The sequence below is a fragment of the Vombatus ursinus genome, unplaced genomic scaffold (assembly GCF_900497805.2).
Source record: "Vombatus ursinus unplaced genomic scaffold, bare-nosed wombat genome assembly UNPS02014772.1, whole genome shotgun sequence".
Lineage (NCBI taxonomy): Eukaryota > Metazoa > Chordata > Mammalia > Diprotodontia > Vombatidae > Vombatus > Vombatus ursinus.
This window is the reverse complement of record NW_020954550.1, coordinates 1,600,727-1,619,833: the sequence shown is the minus strand read 5'-3', so window position 1 is coordinate 1,619,833 and position 19,107 is coordinate 1,600,727. Positions and strand designations below refer to the sequence as shown.

Sequence of the window (19,107 nt, the reverse complement as noted above, 5' to 3'; positions counted from 1 at the left end):
GCTTTTTTTTTTCTTTTGCATTATTTTATTGAGGTTTTTCCAAATTTGTTCATGTCCCCCACATTTGTCAAAAGTAATGGGATTATGGAATACAATTTACATTACATTTGTGCTTCCCGATTTAGTTAACCATTTCTCTAACAATAGACATTTAGGTTACTCCTAGTTTGTTTTTTTTGGGGGGGGAAAGGGGTGGGGTGGGGTGGGGAGGGCAGGGATCAATTACATATAAGATTGCTATGAAAATCTCTGAACAGGTAGCTCTTTCTTTTCCCACCTCTGATAACACATTCAGGATATATTTCCAACAATGGAATTATTACAAATTATAATAATTTTTTACCTTTTACTATGTGCACTGCCAAACTACTTGCCAAAATAAATAAATAAATGCTTCAGGTCTTTCAACCAGCAATGTTTGAATGTGACTGCTTCTCCATTACGGTAGGAGTGTTGTTTTCAATCATTTTGCCAATTTGATGGGTTGAGATGGTGTACACACTTCTAGGTTGATTTTAATTTGTAGCTAAATAATCAAGGCTAATAATAATAAAAGAATTACTAAGAGAGTGAATTTTTTTTTTTTTTTTGGACAAGGCCTTCACCATTAATTTCATTAGTGGAGCTCATTTCTTGAATTTCTTCGGACTGATGCCTATGTCAAATGTACCATTTTCTAACTTTTGAAACCTTGGCTCTTCAGGAGGACTTCTAATCTTGTACCTACTTCCTTATCCCCTACATATGCCCTATCCCCTCAAAGTCACTTGTAAAAGCTTCAGTTTGCTCTAATGGAGTTGGGGAGAATGTTCTAAATCTCACTTGATTAATTTTTTGTGCATACACAATTCCAATCCTAAACTACTTACATATGCTTCTAGTTTCAGAATCTTTGAATGCATTAATTCCATAAGCAAGTATTATCTTTCTATATTTAACAGTATAATCACTCCTCAGGTGGATTTCTAGACTAGAAAAACAAAGAAAGAAATCACTTTAATTGCTGCCTTGCTAAACCTGGTATCTGTCTATATATATATTTATCTTTCTTAAAAAGATAAGTAATACATTACAGAAATTCATTTTCTTATATATACCTCTAATATTGAAATGTTTGTGTTTGTTGATGTTTAAGTTCACAATAAAAATAAAAATTTAACAGTTTAATGAAGGAAGAAAAAAAAGACCATAAAAAGTCATTAATAAAATGTATTCTTTTTTTAAAATAAAATAAACCATTTTAGGCAGGTTAAAGGAAAGAGTAGGGATTTAACATACTTTGGTGGTACGATGGGGTTTTTTTCCACACTGGCTTATGAGGTTCTCATTTGGATTTGATAAACTATCGGTCATCCCTCCTTGACCACTGCCTTGTCATAGGCTTGCGTAGCTTAGCGAAACTATGAGCTATGCCATGCAGGGTTACCCATGGTCAAACAGAAGACGGAAAAATTAAACAATATCTTAGGTGTCATTGAACTTAAATGAATGGGAATGGGTGAATTAAATTCAAGTGATCATTACATATATTACTGTGGGCAAGAATCCCTTAGAAGAAACAGAGTAGGCCTCATAGTCAACAGAAACGTGAGAAAATCAGTACTGGGGTGCAACCTCAAAAATGACAGAATGGTTATCTGTTTGAATCTAAGGCAAACTTTCACCACCACAGTAATACAAGTCTATGCTCCAACCACTGGTGCCAAAGAGGACAAAGTTGATCAGTTCTATGAACACCAACAACATCTTCTAGAAATAACACCAAGAAAAAAAATGATTTCACATGCATCATAGGGGATTGGAATGCTAAAGTAGGAAATCAAAAGATAATTGGAATAACAAGAAAGTTTGGTCTTAGAGCACAAAATGACGCAGGGCAGAGACTAGTAGAGTTTTGTCTTGATAACTCGCTGATCATAGCCAACGTTCTTTTTCAACAAGGCAAAAGGTGACTCTACATACGGACATCTCCAGATGGTCAATATCAAAATCAGATTTATTATGTACTTTGCAGCCGAAGGTGGAGAAGCTCAGTTAAAACAAGACCTGGAGCTAACTGTGGCTCAGATGATGAGCTTCTTATTGCAAAATTCAGACTTAAGAAAGTAGAGAAAACCATGATTTTGTACAGATATGACCTAAATACTGTCCCTTATGGATACGAAGTAGAAATGATGACTAGATTTAAGGGATTAGACTTAGTAGATAGAGTACCTGAAGATCTATGGACAGAGGTTTGAAATACTATAGAGGAAGCAGCAACAAAAAACATCCCAAGAAAAAGAAGAGCAAGAGAGAAAAATGGCTGTCTGATGCAGTTTTACAAATAGCTAAGGGAAGAAAGAAAGCAAAAGGTAAAAGAGAAAGGGAAAGATACTGAATGCAGAATTCCAGAGAACAACAAGGCAAGATAAAGTTTTCTTAAAAATTAAAGAAAATAATAGAATGGGAAAGACAAAAGATCTGTTCAAGCAAATTAGAGATACAAAGGGAACATTTCTTGCAAAAATGGGCCTGGTAAAAGAGAAAAATGGTAGGGATTTAGCAGAAGCAAAAGAGATTGAGAAGAGGTGGCGAGAATGTACAGAAGTTTACAACCAAGTTCTTAACATCATTAATAATTATGATGGTGTGGTTACTGATCAAGAGTGAGACATGCTGCAGAATGAAGTCAAGTGGGCCTTAGGAAGCATTGCTACTGATAAGACTAGTGGAGGTGCTGCAATTCCAGCTAAGCTATTTAAAATCCTAAAAGATGATGCTGTTAAAGTGTTGCATTCAATATCTAACAAATTTGAAAAACTCAACATTGGATTGGAAAAGATCACTTTATGTCCCAATCCTAAAGAAGGGCAATACCAATGAATGTTCAAATTACCAAACAATTGTGTTGATTTTATACACCAGCAACATTATGTTTAAGATTCTGCAAGCTAGGCTTCAGCAGTATACGAACCAAGAATTCCCAGAAATGTAGGCTGGTTTTTGAAGAGGCAGAGGAACTAGAGACCGAGCTGCTACATTCACTGGATTATGGAGAAAGCAAGGAAGTTCCAGGAAAAAAAAATCTACTTCTGTTTCATTGACTACACTAAAGCTTCTGAGCATGTGGATCTCAACAAAATGTGTCCACTCCTCAAAGAGGTGAGAGTGCCAGATCATCTTACTTGTCTCCTGAGGAATCTGTATGTGACTCAAGAAACAAGAAGTAGAACCAAACACAGAACAATTGAATTGGTTTAAGATCAGAAAAGGAGTAGGACAAGGCTGTATATTGTCAACTTATTTAACTTATATGCAGGGTGCATCACATGAAATGCCTGGCTGGATGAAGCAAAAGGTAGAATTAGGGTTGCCTGGAGAAATATCAACAATTTCAGATAGGCAGATGATACCATGCTGATGGCAGAAAGTGAAGAAGAGTTAAGAAGCCTATGGATGAGAGTTAAAAAGGAAAGTGTAAAAACTGGCTCAAAACTTAACATCAAAAAGACTAAGATCATGGCAATTGATCCCATCACTTCCTGGCAAAAAGAGGTAGAAGAAATGGAAGCAGTGTCAGATTTTGTATTCTTGGGCTCAAAGATCACTGCAGACAGCGACTGAAGCCATGAAATTAAAAGATGTTTGCTCCTTGGAAGGAAAACTATGGCAAATCTGGATAGCATACTAAAAAGCAGAGACATCACCTTGTTGACAAAGGTTATATAGTCAAAGCTGTGGTGTTTCCAGTAGAAATGTATAATTGTGAGAATTTGTCTTTAAGGAGAGCTGAGTGTCACAGAACCAATGTTTTTGAATTGCGGTGCTACAGAAGACCTTTGAGAGTCCCTTGGACAACAAGGATATCAAAACAGTCAATACTTAAAAAAATTAATTCAGATTATTTATTGGAAGGTCAAATACTGAAGCTGAAATTTAAATATTTTGGCCACATAATGAGAAGACAAGGATATCAAAACAGTCAATACTTAAAGAAATTAATTCAGATTATTTATTGGAAGGTCAAATACTGAAGCTGAAGTTTAAATATTTTGTCCACATAATGAGAAGACAGGACTCATTGGAAAAGACCCTGATGTTGGGAAAGACTGAAGGCAAAAGGGGAAGGAGATAACAGAGGATGAGATGGATAGATAGTGTCATGCAAGCAACAAACATGAGCTTGGACAGACTTTGGGAGATGGTGGAGGACAGAAGTGCCTGGCATGCTAGGATTCATGGAGTCACAAAGAGTCAGACATGAATGAACAACAACAAATTCTTGGTTTAGTATAGAATTGGCCTGGATGACGTAAACTTTGCTCTCTTAGTCTGTAAGCAATTTGAGGTCAGGGAGCATTTCATTTTTCATTCTAAATGCCTGGCTCCTAGCACAGTGCCTCATAGGTGCTTAACAAATGCTGATTGACTGAGTCTTAGGTAACATTTCCTATTTGCCCTCTAGGGTGACTGAGGCATTTGAACCCATGAACAACTTTATATCTAACAAGAATATATCAGAGTTTTCTGAGTGACATGCCCTCATGTACTTTAAGTAGGGCTTTTTGAGAAGAAGGGGAGGACAAAGAAGGGGACTAAGATGAGTAGTTAAGAAGGAATCATCCAATTTAAGTTCTGAAAGGAAATTTCCTTTGATACCTAAGCAATTTTCTCATCTCTGGCTTCTAATCTTTGCCCTGGCGCAAGATCAGAAATAGAATCTTTCCTCTCTCTTTCATACTCATATCCATCTACAGCTAGAGGGGACTTTGGAGATTATTGAATACGATCCCCTTACTTTACTGATAAAGACATTCAATATCACATTGCTAGTCAGTGCTAGAAGTGGGACTCTAACTGCTATCTCCTGACATCTAGTTCAGCTCTGTTCATTATGCCACTTTATTTTTCAAACCAAATCTTCCTTCAGCAATTCACTACCAATGTGCCTATTCAGTAGAGCCTACCATGTGTTTACAAATGGAAAAGTTGTTGTTATTGCTGGTGGCTTTTTTATATTCATCCATTCATACTTGTACACAAACACCTGTATGCCCTGAACTTCCAGGGTCTAGGTTTAACAAAATAGTACAATGGAATAGGTAATCCTATCACAAATAGCAAACTCTTGAAAAAAATAAAGCCAAGCTTGGTTTATGTTTCAACACTGCGTAATTTTAAAGGAAGTGGGATTAAAGTTACTGTGACCTCACTGAAAGAAAACAAGAACATCTCCTAGACACTTGTTATTCACCTGCAGCTGAGTTCAGTATCTAGAAGCATAATCTTTGGAAATCGTATGACTATCTATCCCTCTCTAAGTCACTGTTCCCCACCAGTAACAAACCACAACAGGTTTGTTTTTGTTTTTTTTCCATGTTTGCCAGCATTTTATCCAAGTGTTAGCCTAGGTGTGACTATGAACAAATTAAGGTTAAGAGGCTTCACAAATGAATTATTATAAGTAGCTAGAGCTAATAATTGTATTAGATAGGGCTAGTACAATGTAATGTATTTAAGCATTAATCTTGAGCACTAAAATTTGTGTTATTGCCTAATTTCTTTTTTTTTTCTTTTTGGTGAGGTAATTGGGGTTAACTAACTTGCTCTGGGTCACACAGCTAGTAAGTGTCAAGTGTCTGAGGTTAGATTTGAACTCAGGTCCTCCTGACTCCAAGGCCAGAGTTCTATCCACTGTGCCACCTAGCTGCCCCTATTGCCTAATTTCTTATGCGTTTTGTAATAGCCTGGGTACCAGGCCAACTATAAGTTCTAATCTTATTCAGATCTCTTTAAACCTTCAAAAAAAAATCTGATAATTATTTGACCAAAGTGACATGACATAGCTAATAAGTAGATATGGGATTTGGACCTATGCCCCCACCAATTTAAAATCTAGTGATCCTTCAAGGACATCACACTTTAGCCCCAGGTAGTATAGAAAAAGGATGTCTTACCTGAATATCAAGGTGAACCTTTTCCATCTCAACACCTCGGAATTTTGCTCTGACTTCGAAGTTACCCACTTCTTCAGTAGGTATGATGTCAAACACAACATTCTTAAACCTTGAAAGAAAGGCATTCATAATACATAGTATTAAAGATATAGCCACAGGACCAAATAACATGAGACAATATGAATACTACTTGTTGCACTGTGCTATAGGTGAACCAAATGCTTTCACAGGCTAACACACAGGTGCAGCAAATGATGGTAGCACTGAGAACCTAAGTCATGAAGAGAGATAAGTGGGTATTTGTGTTTAATGGTAGCCATCTCTGGATTTGCAGTTTCATGTGCAATCATCTGTTTTTATTATACTATGTTGTGGAAATGCTTGTTTTATTCCATAAAATAAAAATAAAATAAATGTGGGAAAAAAGAGAGAGAAAGAGAAATAGGCGAGGAATAAATTGTGGCAGCCTTTCTGGGGCAAGATGAAGCAGATGAAGAACCAACAGGCAGAGACAGGCAGAGAAGGAAAGAGTAAGTTAAGTATGGAGACTGCCACATGGAAAGGGAACAGTGAGTAGATTGATATAACCCAACTGGAGGCTCTGTGCAGGGAAGTGAAGTCAACCAATGAATGCTAAAGAGCGCAACACCTACATTAAACAAGGGCCTCTAGGAGATCCAAAGAAGTTTGAGGAATAGTCCTTGTTTCTAATCTAGTTGGGGAGATAAGACATACAAATAAAATGCTAACCAACCATTCAAAGCTTTGGATACGAGAAGTGCCAGCTGAAGGTCATTGAAAGCAAGGAATACAGGAAATTAGAAGAGGGCCACTTCTAGGAGAGGAAAATGCTCAGAAGTGGGATCTGAGCTGGGCCTTGAAAGATTGAGTGGCATTTAGACCAGCAGAGAGGAGGGTAAAAAGAGCAACCCTAAAGAGAGAAAGAGAGACAACAAGGACAATGGAATAGAGATGAGAAAGTCCAGGCATGCTAAGTGTTAGTTCAATTTAGCAGGAGAAGATGATTTTGCAAGGTGAGTAGGTAGAGATAAGAGGGCTAAAAATTTAGACTGGGTCAGATTGTGAAAGCCACTGAATGCTAGGCTAAGAAATGTAGATTGTACCCTAGTAGGCAATAAGACGTCATAAAATTTCTCCTCAAAGGCAGCAGATGCTTTTAAGGGGCCTTTATGGAAGTGGTTAAGGGGTAACTGGCTGCCCTGCCGGTGCATAGTAACACTCACTGATTGGTCTGAAGGTCTTCAATCTCCAGCAGGACCCCCTTATCATGGAGCTTGGCTGCGGTGTACTTCACTGGTTTTGCCTTCTTGTATCTACTTGCTTCTTCTTTTCCAGATAATTTAATTGACCTCCTTGTGTTTCTGATAAAAGAGAAAGACTTTCATCATTCTATCAAAAAGATTTTTCTAATGCAGATTAATCTGAAATATATAATGTATGAAATGCATTCATTTCCTGCCTTTGCTGCATTCAAAATATATTTTCCCCCAATACAATGGAAAAATTTTCAACATAATACCATTTTTTAAAAAAAAAATTGTGAACTTGATTATCAACCAACATGAACATTTCAGTTTGCTGAGAATAAGAAAGAAGACTGTATATGGAACCATGAACTTCTGTCATGCATGTAGTATTTTAAAATAATGTGTTAAATTTAATACAGTAGCAACTAAATTTGCACATTCTCATTCTGAACTGTTTTGTTTTCTTCTGTGTATTTTAAACTATTTTACTTGATATTCTTTTTTCTTTTATATTTGATATCTCTGCCACTACCCACTATAATCTAGACTGAGGAAGCTAGAGATGGTGCTGTGGATAGAATACAGGCTTGACTTGTAATCAGAAGACCTGAGTTCAAATTTGGCCTCAGCCACTAGTTGTGTGATTCTAGGCAAATCCTTTAACCTTTGTTTGCCTCAATTTCCTCACTTGTAAAAACAGGGATAATAATAGCACCTATCCCACAGGATTGTTATGAAGACCAAGTGAGCTAACATATGTAAAGCTTTTTGTAAGCCAGATGCTAGCTATTTATTATTGTTATTGTTATTGTTATTAAGCACATGTTAATATTACTGTACTATTATCAATAAGCCTGCAATTTATATATTAACAGAAAAAATGAACTTTTTGTTAAAAGCTCCCTGACTCATGAATTTTTAGAAATCATTCATCTGCAGTAGCTTAATGGGGTAGTTAGGTGGTGCCACAGTGCACAGAAAGCCAGGCCTGGAGTCAGGAAGACTCCTCTTCCTGAGTTCAAATCCAGCCTTAGATGCTTACTAGCTATGTGACCCTGGGCAAGTCACTTAACCTTGTTTGCCTCAGTTTCCTCATGTGCAAAATAAGTTGGAGAAGGAAATGGCAAACTATTTCAGTATCTTTGCCAAGAAAACTTCAAATGGGGTCATGAAGAATCAGACACAACTGAAATGACTGAACAACAAAAATTGATACGTGAATGTGCTTTACATGGAATGCTATGACATCTTGGAGCTGTATCTCTTGATAACAAAAGTATGAAGTACACAATTCTGATAGTAATCTTTTACTCAATGAATGTAGAAATTCTGCATTCTTATAACCTCTCCATGAATTAGTACTCAAATTAGTACAAGTGGGTAGAAACTTACAAAGTTTATATATAAAACATATATAAACCTTATAAAGCTGATACAGAAAATAACATTTCAAAATCCACTTGCGCCTTTTCAGCTCACACTGTAAGTGGTGACAGAATATGTGATGATGGTTTACTTTTTTAAATACTCAGTTTACTTGCAACCCAAACCCAACAGACTCAAACCACAGGCATCTCTGGTTCTCCTCATGAATGTAAGAAAGGCTTCATGATATAGATGATATGAACTTACTTCCTTGTTAAGTTGTCTAAACAAGTCTTTATGTAGGTGTCATAATAATTAATTTGATCTTCAAAAAATGCTGACTTGGAATTAAGTGCATTCAGGGTCTGCTGGAGTTTCACCAACTCAGCTCTCCGATTTTGACGGTACAGTCTTTGATTCAGGATATCCTGAGGATAAATATGAGTCCATTATATAGGATTAATGCAGAAACATCATTTTGAAACTTGCTTTAAAGCACTGATAATTTGGGACTGAAATACAGTTTCATCAACTAATTTCTCTTATTTAAACTTTGTGTGTGTGAAATCTGCAGTTTTCTACAGAAAGCCATTATTTCCATTTCTCACCTGCAAAAAAAATTATAAACCATTTTTGATCTCATATAAGAATAGGAAGTTGTTAATTACAAGGCACTTGCTAAGATTAATTTCATCGTAGGACAACCAGTGGCAAGAATTTTAAAATAATTTCACAAATGACTTATGACAAAAATTATTTTTTGAACCCAGTTGCCGCAAGGAAGGACTCCTTGACAGGGAATACGTAATTTCTCCAGTCTCATGAATGTTCATTAGATTTTGTATAAATGCATTTGGACTGATGGGCGGGGTCCGCTGATGATCATTTTATTCACTTAAGGAAATAAGAACAATTTTATTTTTTGATCTGATAAAACTCCTTTCCCTAAGAGATTTCACAGGAAGAGTATCCACGGTATCTCAATGCCGGTTAAGGCTTTAAACTGGGACTTCAAAACAAGTCCTGGAGTATGAAAAAGGCTACAGTCTATAACTGATGTGCACTTGTGACTTCTAGAAATCCATCTTCCTTCCTTGTAATCTAATGGACAGGATTTGGATGTATTTTGCTTTAAAAAATAGTGGTTACCTTTGGCTACTTCCACTAGGCACACGGAGTCTCTAACTCAAAGAGAAGCAACTCCTCCAGGTCAAATATGGATTGAAGAAAATACAAATTAACATTATCTATGTTGCATAGTATTTTTATTTTGTTAATCACTTCCCAATTATGTTTTAATCTAGTTCAGGAGTGTTGTGGTGGCTTGCAGGTAGACACCAATTTGGCTAGACCAATTTTTAAGTCGTCTCATAAAGACTTCTAAAATTAGTTGAAGCTGCTCTTCTACCACCTTAAGTGAAGCTCCTTCATAACAGGGATCCAGTTAGGGTAAAAGCCTTATGGTAAGTGTTAAGAAAAAAAACTGACTTCCCTCATCCCCCTAAAAAAACTCCTTGTCACCTCTCCATAGTAAAGAGGGCCCCCCAGCAAGTGATCCCTGGAGCTAAAAGGAAGCAAATTATAGCCAGAAACACCCAGAGATTTCTACAGCAAAATGAAGCTGAGCTTATTTTTTTTCCTTCGTGTGAGAAGCTGTGATTATATTTCTGACCTGTCAACGAACTCATTTTACCTTCTTGGATGCAGGTAAATTTACAAGGGATGGGGGGAGAATGAAAGGATGAAAGTGCTTCCCTATACAACGTATACTTTCTCTTATCTTTGACATACAGACCACATAGTCACTTCCTATGTTGTTTTTTTTCTTTAGTCCAACAATAGTTTGAGACTTTTTGTCAGCAAGATTTGCAAGAGAATTTGCAGAAACTAGTTAGCAGTTCAACTGTAAACCGTTTATGATTGCATTTAGGTCAAAGAAATATTCACATAATAGAAATTCATGTAATATTAGCATTTTGATGTCATGTTTAAAGAGCACCTTAAGTATCATGATAACTTTAAAAATCTATAAAGTACTCTTGCCACAACTTATAGGTGTTTTTTAATGGAGGTAGATGGTAGCTTTTCAATAAATTTGTAGAACATTTATTTTCTCCTAATTTCGGGGAGGGCATCTATACTTCTGTATATGCTGGCTGGTATCAATATCTGTGTCAAATTGCTATGGATTGTAAGCTTCTATGGAAATCATGGGGTGTGTCTTACATAACTCGGTATCCCTACATTGCAATTAGCCCCAAAACATGCACATAGTAGGCGCTCAACCAGTTTTTGTTGAATAAATAAGAAAGAATATCATTGCCAAAAACCTTAGCAATCTCATTGACAACTTCTTGGTATTTATTTTCTGATGATACAAGTCCATTCTGTTCCAGTATCCGAAGATTCCTTTGAATTTTCCTCTTCTTTTGCTCCAAAGGTAGTTGGCTATCCTCAAGCATGGACTGATTGTTTTTCATTTCTTCAGGGGTCTTGGAATCTAAAATCGCCCTATTCTCCATCTCTAAGGAATGTTTAAGTTCCTGGGAAACATAAAGAAAGATTTTTGTTTTTTCGCCCTCCTGTCTTACCCCTTTCCCAAAGATGTAAATATGAGACTGGGAACAGCAGATATGAGGGAGAAATAGAGACAGAGAGAGAGAGTGAGCAATAGAGACAGAGATAGACAGAGAAAGAGAGACATGCAGAATAACACAGAGAGAGATAGAGACAGAGGAAGGGTGATATAGAGGGAGGTAGGGAAAAAAAGGAAGGGAGGAAGAAAGGGAGGAAAGAAGAAAGGAAAGAAGGAAGGAAGAAAGGGAGAAAAGGAGGAAGAGAGGAAGGGAGGGAGGAAATGAAAGATGAAAAGTGAGCAATAGGCATTTAAATTAGTAAGGACCAGGCCAGAAAAATCTAAAAAGTGCTCCTTTTGACAGAAAAAAAAAACTCAGGAGAATAAATCTATTCAATTGAAGTAAGCCTTTACAAAGAAATAATTTTATATCTTTAAATATGTATGTGTTGCATATAAAATGTAGATGCATATCAACAGAGCCTCTTTTTATCAAGATCAGTCAGAAAAAGTTTTAAATGGCTACTCCCACTACCAAAGTCAAAACTATTTTTAGCAATGCATATATTCTTATTCTCTCGAACACATGGTCTTTTCCAGAAATGATACTAGTTGAAACTGAAATACAATTTGAAAGGCAGCGTGGCTCTATAGAAAATGGGCTCACTTTAGAGTAGGAAGAAGTGGGTTCAAATCTCAGCTCTGTACCACATTCTGTGTGCCCCTAGGACCTCTTTGGGTCTCGATTTCTTCATGTATAAAATGAAGGGACTGGAAAAGATAATGTCTGTGATTCCTTTGAGCTCTGAAGCTATGGTTGTTGGGTGAAATATGATTATGGCAGCCCTAGGAAAAGAACGCCAAAATAAAGGCTTAAATCTAGCACATGTTGGTGGTTTCTCAGGATTATTATTGGTGGATATAGAGACTCATAGGCCAGTCATGAGTTTTCTTTGTGAAAGAAAAGATTTGTATGGACTCAAATCCTGAAAATATCATGGACAAAAGCTGAGAAATCTAGAGAGTTTGAGATTTCTAAAAAAAACAAAAAGAATGATGATAAATGTTTCCTATTATTTCAATGAGCAAAGTCTTTAATAAAACTAAGACAGCTATTCCGCCTCCTCACTGAACTACACCCTACATTGAATTATGAGTGTTATTGGTGGGTTATATTTAATTAACTCATTGTAGATCATTATTAGGTGTACAGTTGACTAGATACCATGATATAAGCAAAACTATTTGCTAGTTTGCCAGCAAACATTTAGGTTGGAAACAACAAAACAGTAAATAAGAGTAACAAAATTGCACAATAAAAGATAAAAATCTCACACTAAAATGCAGCTTTCCACCCACAACATATTTTGTTTATATGATTTAAGGAGTAGTCAATTAACTCAGAAGTTTTGGCTTCTTTACAACAAAAACCCTTACAAAAAGTTTTACTTTGGTAAGTAGGAAAGAGTTAGGGAAGGCTTAGTTAGGGAAACCGGGAATAATTCTGCTCAACATAAGAAAGTGAACAGCTTCTATTGAATTTTAGTTATTTTTATCATCACATTATTCCTTACAGCTAAAACAAGTTGTGGACATTTTAAACTACAATTTAGATGAAAGCATAAACTTTATGAAGAACAACCAAAACATTCCAAGCCATTGATAAAAAATTCCATACAGAATGGGACTGTTTATGGTCTTGGAAACTGACTCTCAAGTCAACAGAAGAGATTTTGATTTTATGGAATGATTCTTCAGTTATCAAATGTGCAACACAAGGAAAACTTTGCTTCATCTGGGATGTTGCTAACCAGAAATATTAACCAGCATGTCATCAAATCCACAACTCAACCGCTAATGCTCAAAATAATCAATCTATGGCATTCCAAGTAGATTCAGTATAACTCTAAGACTTTGTTTCTGTGATTGTGTTCAAATTATTTGAAAGGTGCTAGTTGACATGTGGTATGTATAGCAGCCCTCAGCTGACAGGATCATTGATTCAGAACTGAAAAGGACCTTAGTGGTCAGCTGACCAAAATATGACCTTGGGCAAGTCACATAACCTACCTCAGTTTCCTCATCCATAAAATGAGGATAATCATGACACCTACCTCTGAGGGTTGCTGCAAGGCTTAAATGAGATACTATTTGTAAAGTGCCTTGCAAACCTTAAAATAACAACTGAATGCTAGCTGCTATTATTAACGGCTATTCTTCTTCTTCTTATTATTACTGCCATCATGCTAGATAAGAGTACACAGCACAGTGCAAACTCCAAAAAACCTCCCAAACATTTTGTATGACTGTAAATTCCCTGATATTTTATTGACTACTATCCACACATCCAAAGACATAATACCTGTTCTGGAGTTGCTGGTGTCTGTAGGATTTCTGCTAACGAGTTGCCTGTTTGCGTTCGGATTACATCGAGGACCAGCCTTTTGGTCCTTTGTGAAATGAGAGAAAAAGTAAAAGTTAGACCCAGAGAAACGGGGCCCTGCTGTATCTGTCAGGGTCTTTGTGCTTTTTCTGAGACACTTTACAAACCCATACTCACATGAGACCTCAAAGACAATTTTACTCGTTCTTGTAGAAATTCAATGCATTCTGTTTTAAGGCTCCTTAAAGTTTGAGAAAGCTGGCCAGTCCAAGTCTGTCTTTTATAATTCCCAGTGCAATTGAGATTTGATTGTGCTTAAACAGTATAAGAGATAGTATCTATGCCTTTTCTTTGTTTCTGATTTTGATTCCTTTTTTTGTGTGGGCATAAGGAATAAGTACTGTTGCCTAGTTATTGTGCAGAGATATGAGGAGTATTGAGTTTCCTTTTTATGATCTTTAAAAAGAAAACTATCACCTTCTTTTAGGAGCTAGATCAACCACAGGCATAATACGCACACATGTATGAGTGTGTAAGAATGTGTCTGTCTGTCTATCTATAGTGCACAGCAACTGAGCTGGAAAGGACTTTAGTGGTCAGATGACCAAAGTGTGAGCCTGGGCATATATACACATACATTTATGTATATGCATATAAATATAAACGTATATACATATTTTGTATTATTTATATCCATACTGTATATCCATATTTGTACATACATGTATAGGTGTGTGTTGTTCAGTCATTTCAATTGTGTCCAACTCTTCATGACCCCATTTGGGGTTTTCTTGGTAAAGAAACTGGAGTGGTTTGCCATTTCCTTCTCCAGCTCATTTTACTGATGAGGAACTGAGGCAAACTGGATTAAATGACTTGCCCAGGGTCACACAGCTAGTAAGTCTCTGAGGCCAGATTTGAACTCAGGAAGATGAGTCTTCTTGACTCCAGGCCCAGCACTTTATTCACTGTGCCACTTAGCTGCCCGTGTGTGTGTACACGTGTGTGTGTGTGTGTATGTGTGTGTGTGTATACATATCACATACACACACACACTTACATAGATAGATATTTCTAGATTCCCTGTAATGGGAAAAATCACAGCTTTAGGATTCAGACTTGTGGGCCAATGCTGGCTGAGCAGGTACTAGAATTGCTTATAGTATGGAAGCTTCAATAAATGAGACTATGTGGTATCAGGAGTAGGGCCAATCAAAGAACCGATGTGCCAAGCTGAGCAGGACAGGACAGACCTTGTCAATCTATAACCAAGTCAAATCAACAAGCATTTATTTAGTACTTACTATGTACCACATCTGATATTTTTTCAACTTTTAAGAAAAGAAAAACAAAATAAGAAGAAATGTATTGCTATATGTATACTGGCTTCCAAACTCCAGTCAAGATTCAAATTAAGATTACCAAAGATTTGCTGAAGAAGCTAGAGAAATGACCTCAAAACTCTTTTGATCATACGACCCTACCAGTGGGAAAAAAATAAAATCTAAGTATGCATTTAATGTGCTGTATATATGTATGTATATATATATATATATAATTTTACATATGATATAAGCTAATTTATAAGTTACATTATATACTGTTATAATATAGTGTTCAATATAAAATGTATATAAGAGAAATTTAAAAAGGATTACAGATGAAATAAAACAATATTCAAACATATTTTTAATCTTATGAATGCCTCAAAAATATTTTTTCTCATTAAAATTAATATTTTTATTAAGAATGATATAATGGAATATGCTAACTTATTTTTTTGAATCCAAGGGTATGCCCTGGAGGATAGGACAGATTTGTAACTAATAATTGTCAGTTATTAGTTAATTTGATGAATTAGTAATTAATTTGATCAATGTATCTAGACTAATTTCTTAAAAAAAATTTTTTTTCAAGATACACACCACATAGCAAGCATAAGTATGCTGGGTTGGGAGAGGGGTAGGCAGAAATTTTCCAGTTGCACCTACCTATCTGTTGATGTGGGTACCTATATCATAGAAAAGTAACTGTACTTCTGGGTCAATATACAGTACAGAGCAGGTAGCGGGGGTGTTGGGAATCAGGGTGTAAGTGGACGAGGACCCAGTAGGGAGATTAGGCTATAATGGTAGAAAGTTGGTATGGCTATCCTGCAGATGAGCCTTATGATTGGCTATTGCAAGAAAGGGAGGCTTGTGGCCTATCTTCCTACCCTACAATTGGTTGATCACACTAATTGCTATTGGGGTCATATTGCCTTTGTTGGCATGCCCTTGCCCCCTCTTGAGATCACTAGACTAGAAGAAGAACCTAGAAAGTCAACTAAATAATCAGCTCCCAAAGTATTTTCTGAGCATTCATGGGGTAAGTGTGGACCTTAGTGGCTAGCCTATACTGTGTGGCCTAGAGGCTGAGAAGCTCCCATTTTTGGCCCAATGCTACCTGTATGAAGTAGTGTCTGCTATGCGGTGCTTCAGAATTTTTCTTTTCAAGTTGTGCTAAGTAAACAGAGAGAGCTATGAGCAGGCAGCACAACAGACGTTTTTGTAATTTCAGTTACTTTGTATTTCTGTCCAAAATCTGTGATTTTATCAGTGTAGAGAACTTTTGGTGTGGAAACTCCCTCCACCAAGACAGAAAGGCAACTCATCTGCACCTCATCTTAGATGAGTTACTGGGCCACTTAGAAGTAAAATGATTTGCCCAGGGTCACACAGCTACATATCAGAAACAGAACTTGAAACCAGGTCTTTCTAACTCTAGAGCTGATTGATTATAAATATATATGTATAAACATAGGGGCATCTATATAAGTTTTCCCCCCAATTATCTGGATTCCTTCTATTCTTGGCCTCATAGGCTTTATTTATACAAGGAAATTTCAATTTAAAATAATAAAAATTATCCATTTAACACTTCAAAAATGCCCTCACCTTATAACATAATTTAAGGTCTGACTTTACTGAATCTACTTCCTTTACATCTTTTTTCGCCTGGTTACTCTGAAGTTCCTGACTTTTTGTTCTTACAAATGAACTTTGTTATTTTTTGTTTTCTAACTCAGTAAGATAATTTTTTAGTAATTTAATTGGGATGGCATTACATAAATAGATTAGGTAAAACTGTCATTTTAAAAATTATACCTACCCGTGAACAAGAAACATTACTTCAATTATTTAGATCTAACTTCATTTGTATAAAAAGTGTTTTATATTTATGTTCATGTAGTTTCTGTGTCTGTTTTGGCAGGTATATGATCTGTGTAATCTTAACTAAATATCTAACACCTCTAGTGTTAGACTTCAGGGGTGGGGACCTTGCGGGCTCGAGGTCACACGTGGCCCTTGGGGCTGCACTCGAGGACCTAAAGGGCCACATGTGACCTCAAAGCCGCATGTTCCCCACCCCTGGACTAGATGATCTCTGAGGCCCTTTCTAGCTGTACATCTATTTGGGAGAGTTTTTTCCCTCCCACACCTGTGGCTTAGGGCACTTCTGCTAATGCAATTCCCTTTAATGATGAATACTGGTCCTGGCTCTGCAGCTCAGAGTCTCAGAGAGTGGCCTGGAACAGATTTTTACCTGGTGTGATTTCACAAGGACCCCAAACCACTTTCCCCCAATTCAGCCAACCTCACTTAAATTCACTATTATATATTCATTCCTTTGGGATAACACATTATTGCCTCTAGGTGCAAGATTCAGTTCCTGATCTAAGGGACTTAGGACCAAAGACTCAGAGCTGGAAAGGACCTCAAAGGCCATCTAGCCCAACTCTCTCTCCATAGATGAGGAAACAGAGGCCCCCACAGTCACAGAGTTGGGACTTGGGGAAAAAATGTTTTTGTGCCTCTAAAGCAGGCACTTTTATCCACTATCCCAGAATGACTCTTATGTGGTTGTACTCATGCAAATATACTTGCATGATGATGAATTAAGTAGGCCATACATGGTGAGCTAGTATCCTTGGCTGTTGATCAGAGGGGGTCAGTTCCTTGTTCTCACCTTGTAAAGAAGTGTTACATGAACAGAGATTCAAATTATATTAAAAAGTGGTAATCATCAAAACAATCTGGTACCAGCTAAGAAATAGAGTAGTGGATCAGTGGAATAGATTAGGTACACAATACATAGCAGTACGTGTTCACATTAATCTAGTGTTTGATAAACCCAAACATCCAAGTTCTTGGGGTAAGAACTCATCATCTGACAAAAATTGTTGGGAAAATTGGAAAGCAGTTTGGCAGAAGCTAGCTGCAGACCGCCATCTCACATTGCGTATCAAAATAAGGTCAAAATGGGTAAATGATTTAGACATCAAGGGTGATATCATAAGTAAATTAGGGGAGCATGGAAAAATTTACCTGTCAGACCTATGGATAATGAAGAGTTTCTGAACAAAGATGAGATAGAGAGGATGGGAAGTGAAATGGATAATTTTTGATTATAAAATTAAAAGTTTTTGCACAACAAAACCAATGCAGCCAAATTATAAAAAAATCAGGAAAAACTGGCAAGAATATTTTACCGCAAAATTCTCTCATAAAGACTTTATTTCTCAAATATGTAGGAAACTGAGTCAAATTTATACAAGTAAGAGCCACCCCCCAATTGGTAAATGGTCAAAAGATAGATATGAAAAGGTAATATTTAGAAGAAGAAATCAAAGCTATCAAGAGTCACATGAAAAAATGCTCTATATCACTACTGATCAGAGAAATGCTAATTAAAACAACTCTACCACCTTACACCTAAAAGATTGGCTAACATGACAAAAATGACAAATTCTTGAGGCAATGTGGAAAAACAGGGATACTAATGCACTCCTGGCAGAGTTGTGAACTGGTCCAACCTTTCTGGAGAACAATTTGAAACTATGCCCAAAGGGTCATAAAACTCTGCACATCCTTTGACTCAGTATTAAGTTTATATTCCAAAGATCTCAAAGAAAAGGGAAAAGGACCCATATGTACAAACATATGTCAAACAGCTCTTTTTGTGGTGGCAAAGAACTGGAAATTGAGGGGATACCCATCAACTGGGTAATAGATGAACAAGTTGTGGTATATGATTATGATGGAATACTATTGCATAAGAAATGATGAGCAGGATGGTTTCAAAAAAACCCAGAAGACTTACATGAACTGATTCAAAGTGAAATGAGAAGAACCTGGAGAACATTGTACACAGTAACAGCAGTACTATAATGATGATCAATTGTGAAAGACTTAGCCATTCAGATCAAGACAATTCCAAAGAACCTAGGATGAAAAATGCTATCAGAGCTGAGACAGAACTGATGAACTGAGTGTAGACCGGAGTATATTTTTTTTCACTTTATTTTTCTTGCTTTCCCCCATCTCCAGCATGGCTGACATGGAAACAGGTTTTGTCTGACTTCACATGTATAATTGATATCATATTACTTGGCTTCTTAAAGGGTGGGGGAGGGGCCGGAGGGAAGGAGAGGATTTGGAACTCAAAATTTCAAGTAATGAATGTCCTGCCCCTCCCACCTCCAAAACAAGGATTTTCCCCTTCAATGCGGGGGGGGGGGGGGGGGGGGGGGGGGGG

General features: G+C 36.8%; 1 protein-coding gene across 1 annotated transcript in view; it reads right to left on the bottom strand.

Moving 5' to 3' along the window:
• Window positions 1-19,107, bottom strand: part of IQGAP2 (IQ motif containing GTPase activating protein 2) — a 340,576-nt gene that overhangs the window by 529 nt on the left and 320,940 nt on the right. Inside the window, exons 31-35 of the mRNA XM_027863404.1 lie at window positions 13,510-13,597; window positions 10,903-11,115; window positions 8,840-9,000; window positions 7,184-7,321; window positions 5,940-6,048 (exon numbers count right to left, since the gene is read on the bottom strand). Of these exons, the coding sequence (XP_027719205.1) occupies window positions 5,940-6,048; window positions 7,184-7,321; window positions 8,840-9,000; window positions 10,903-11,115; window positions 13,510-13,597 (709 nt within the window). The remainder of the gene's footprint in view (window positions 1-5,939; window positions 6,049-7,183; window positions 7,322-8,839; window positions 9,001-10,902; window positions 11,116-13,509; window positions 13,598-19,107) is intronic.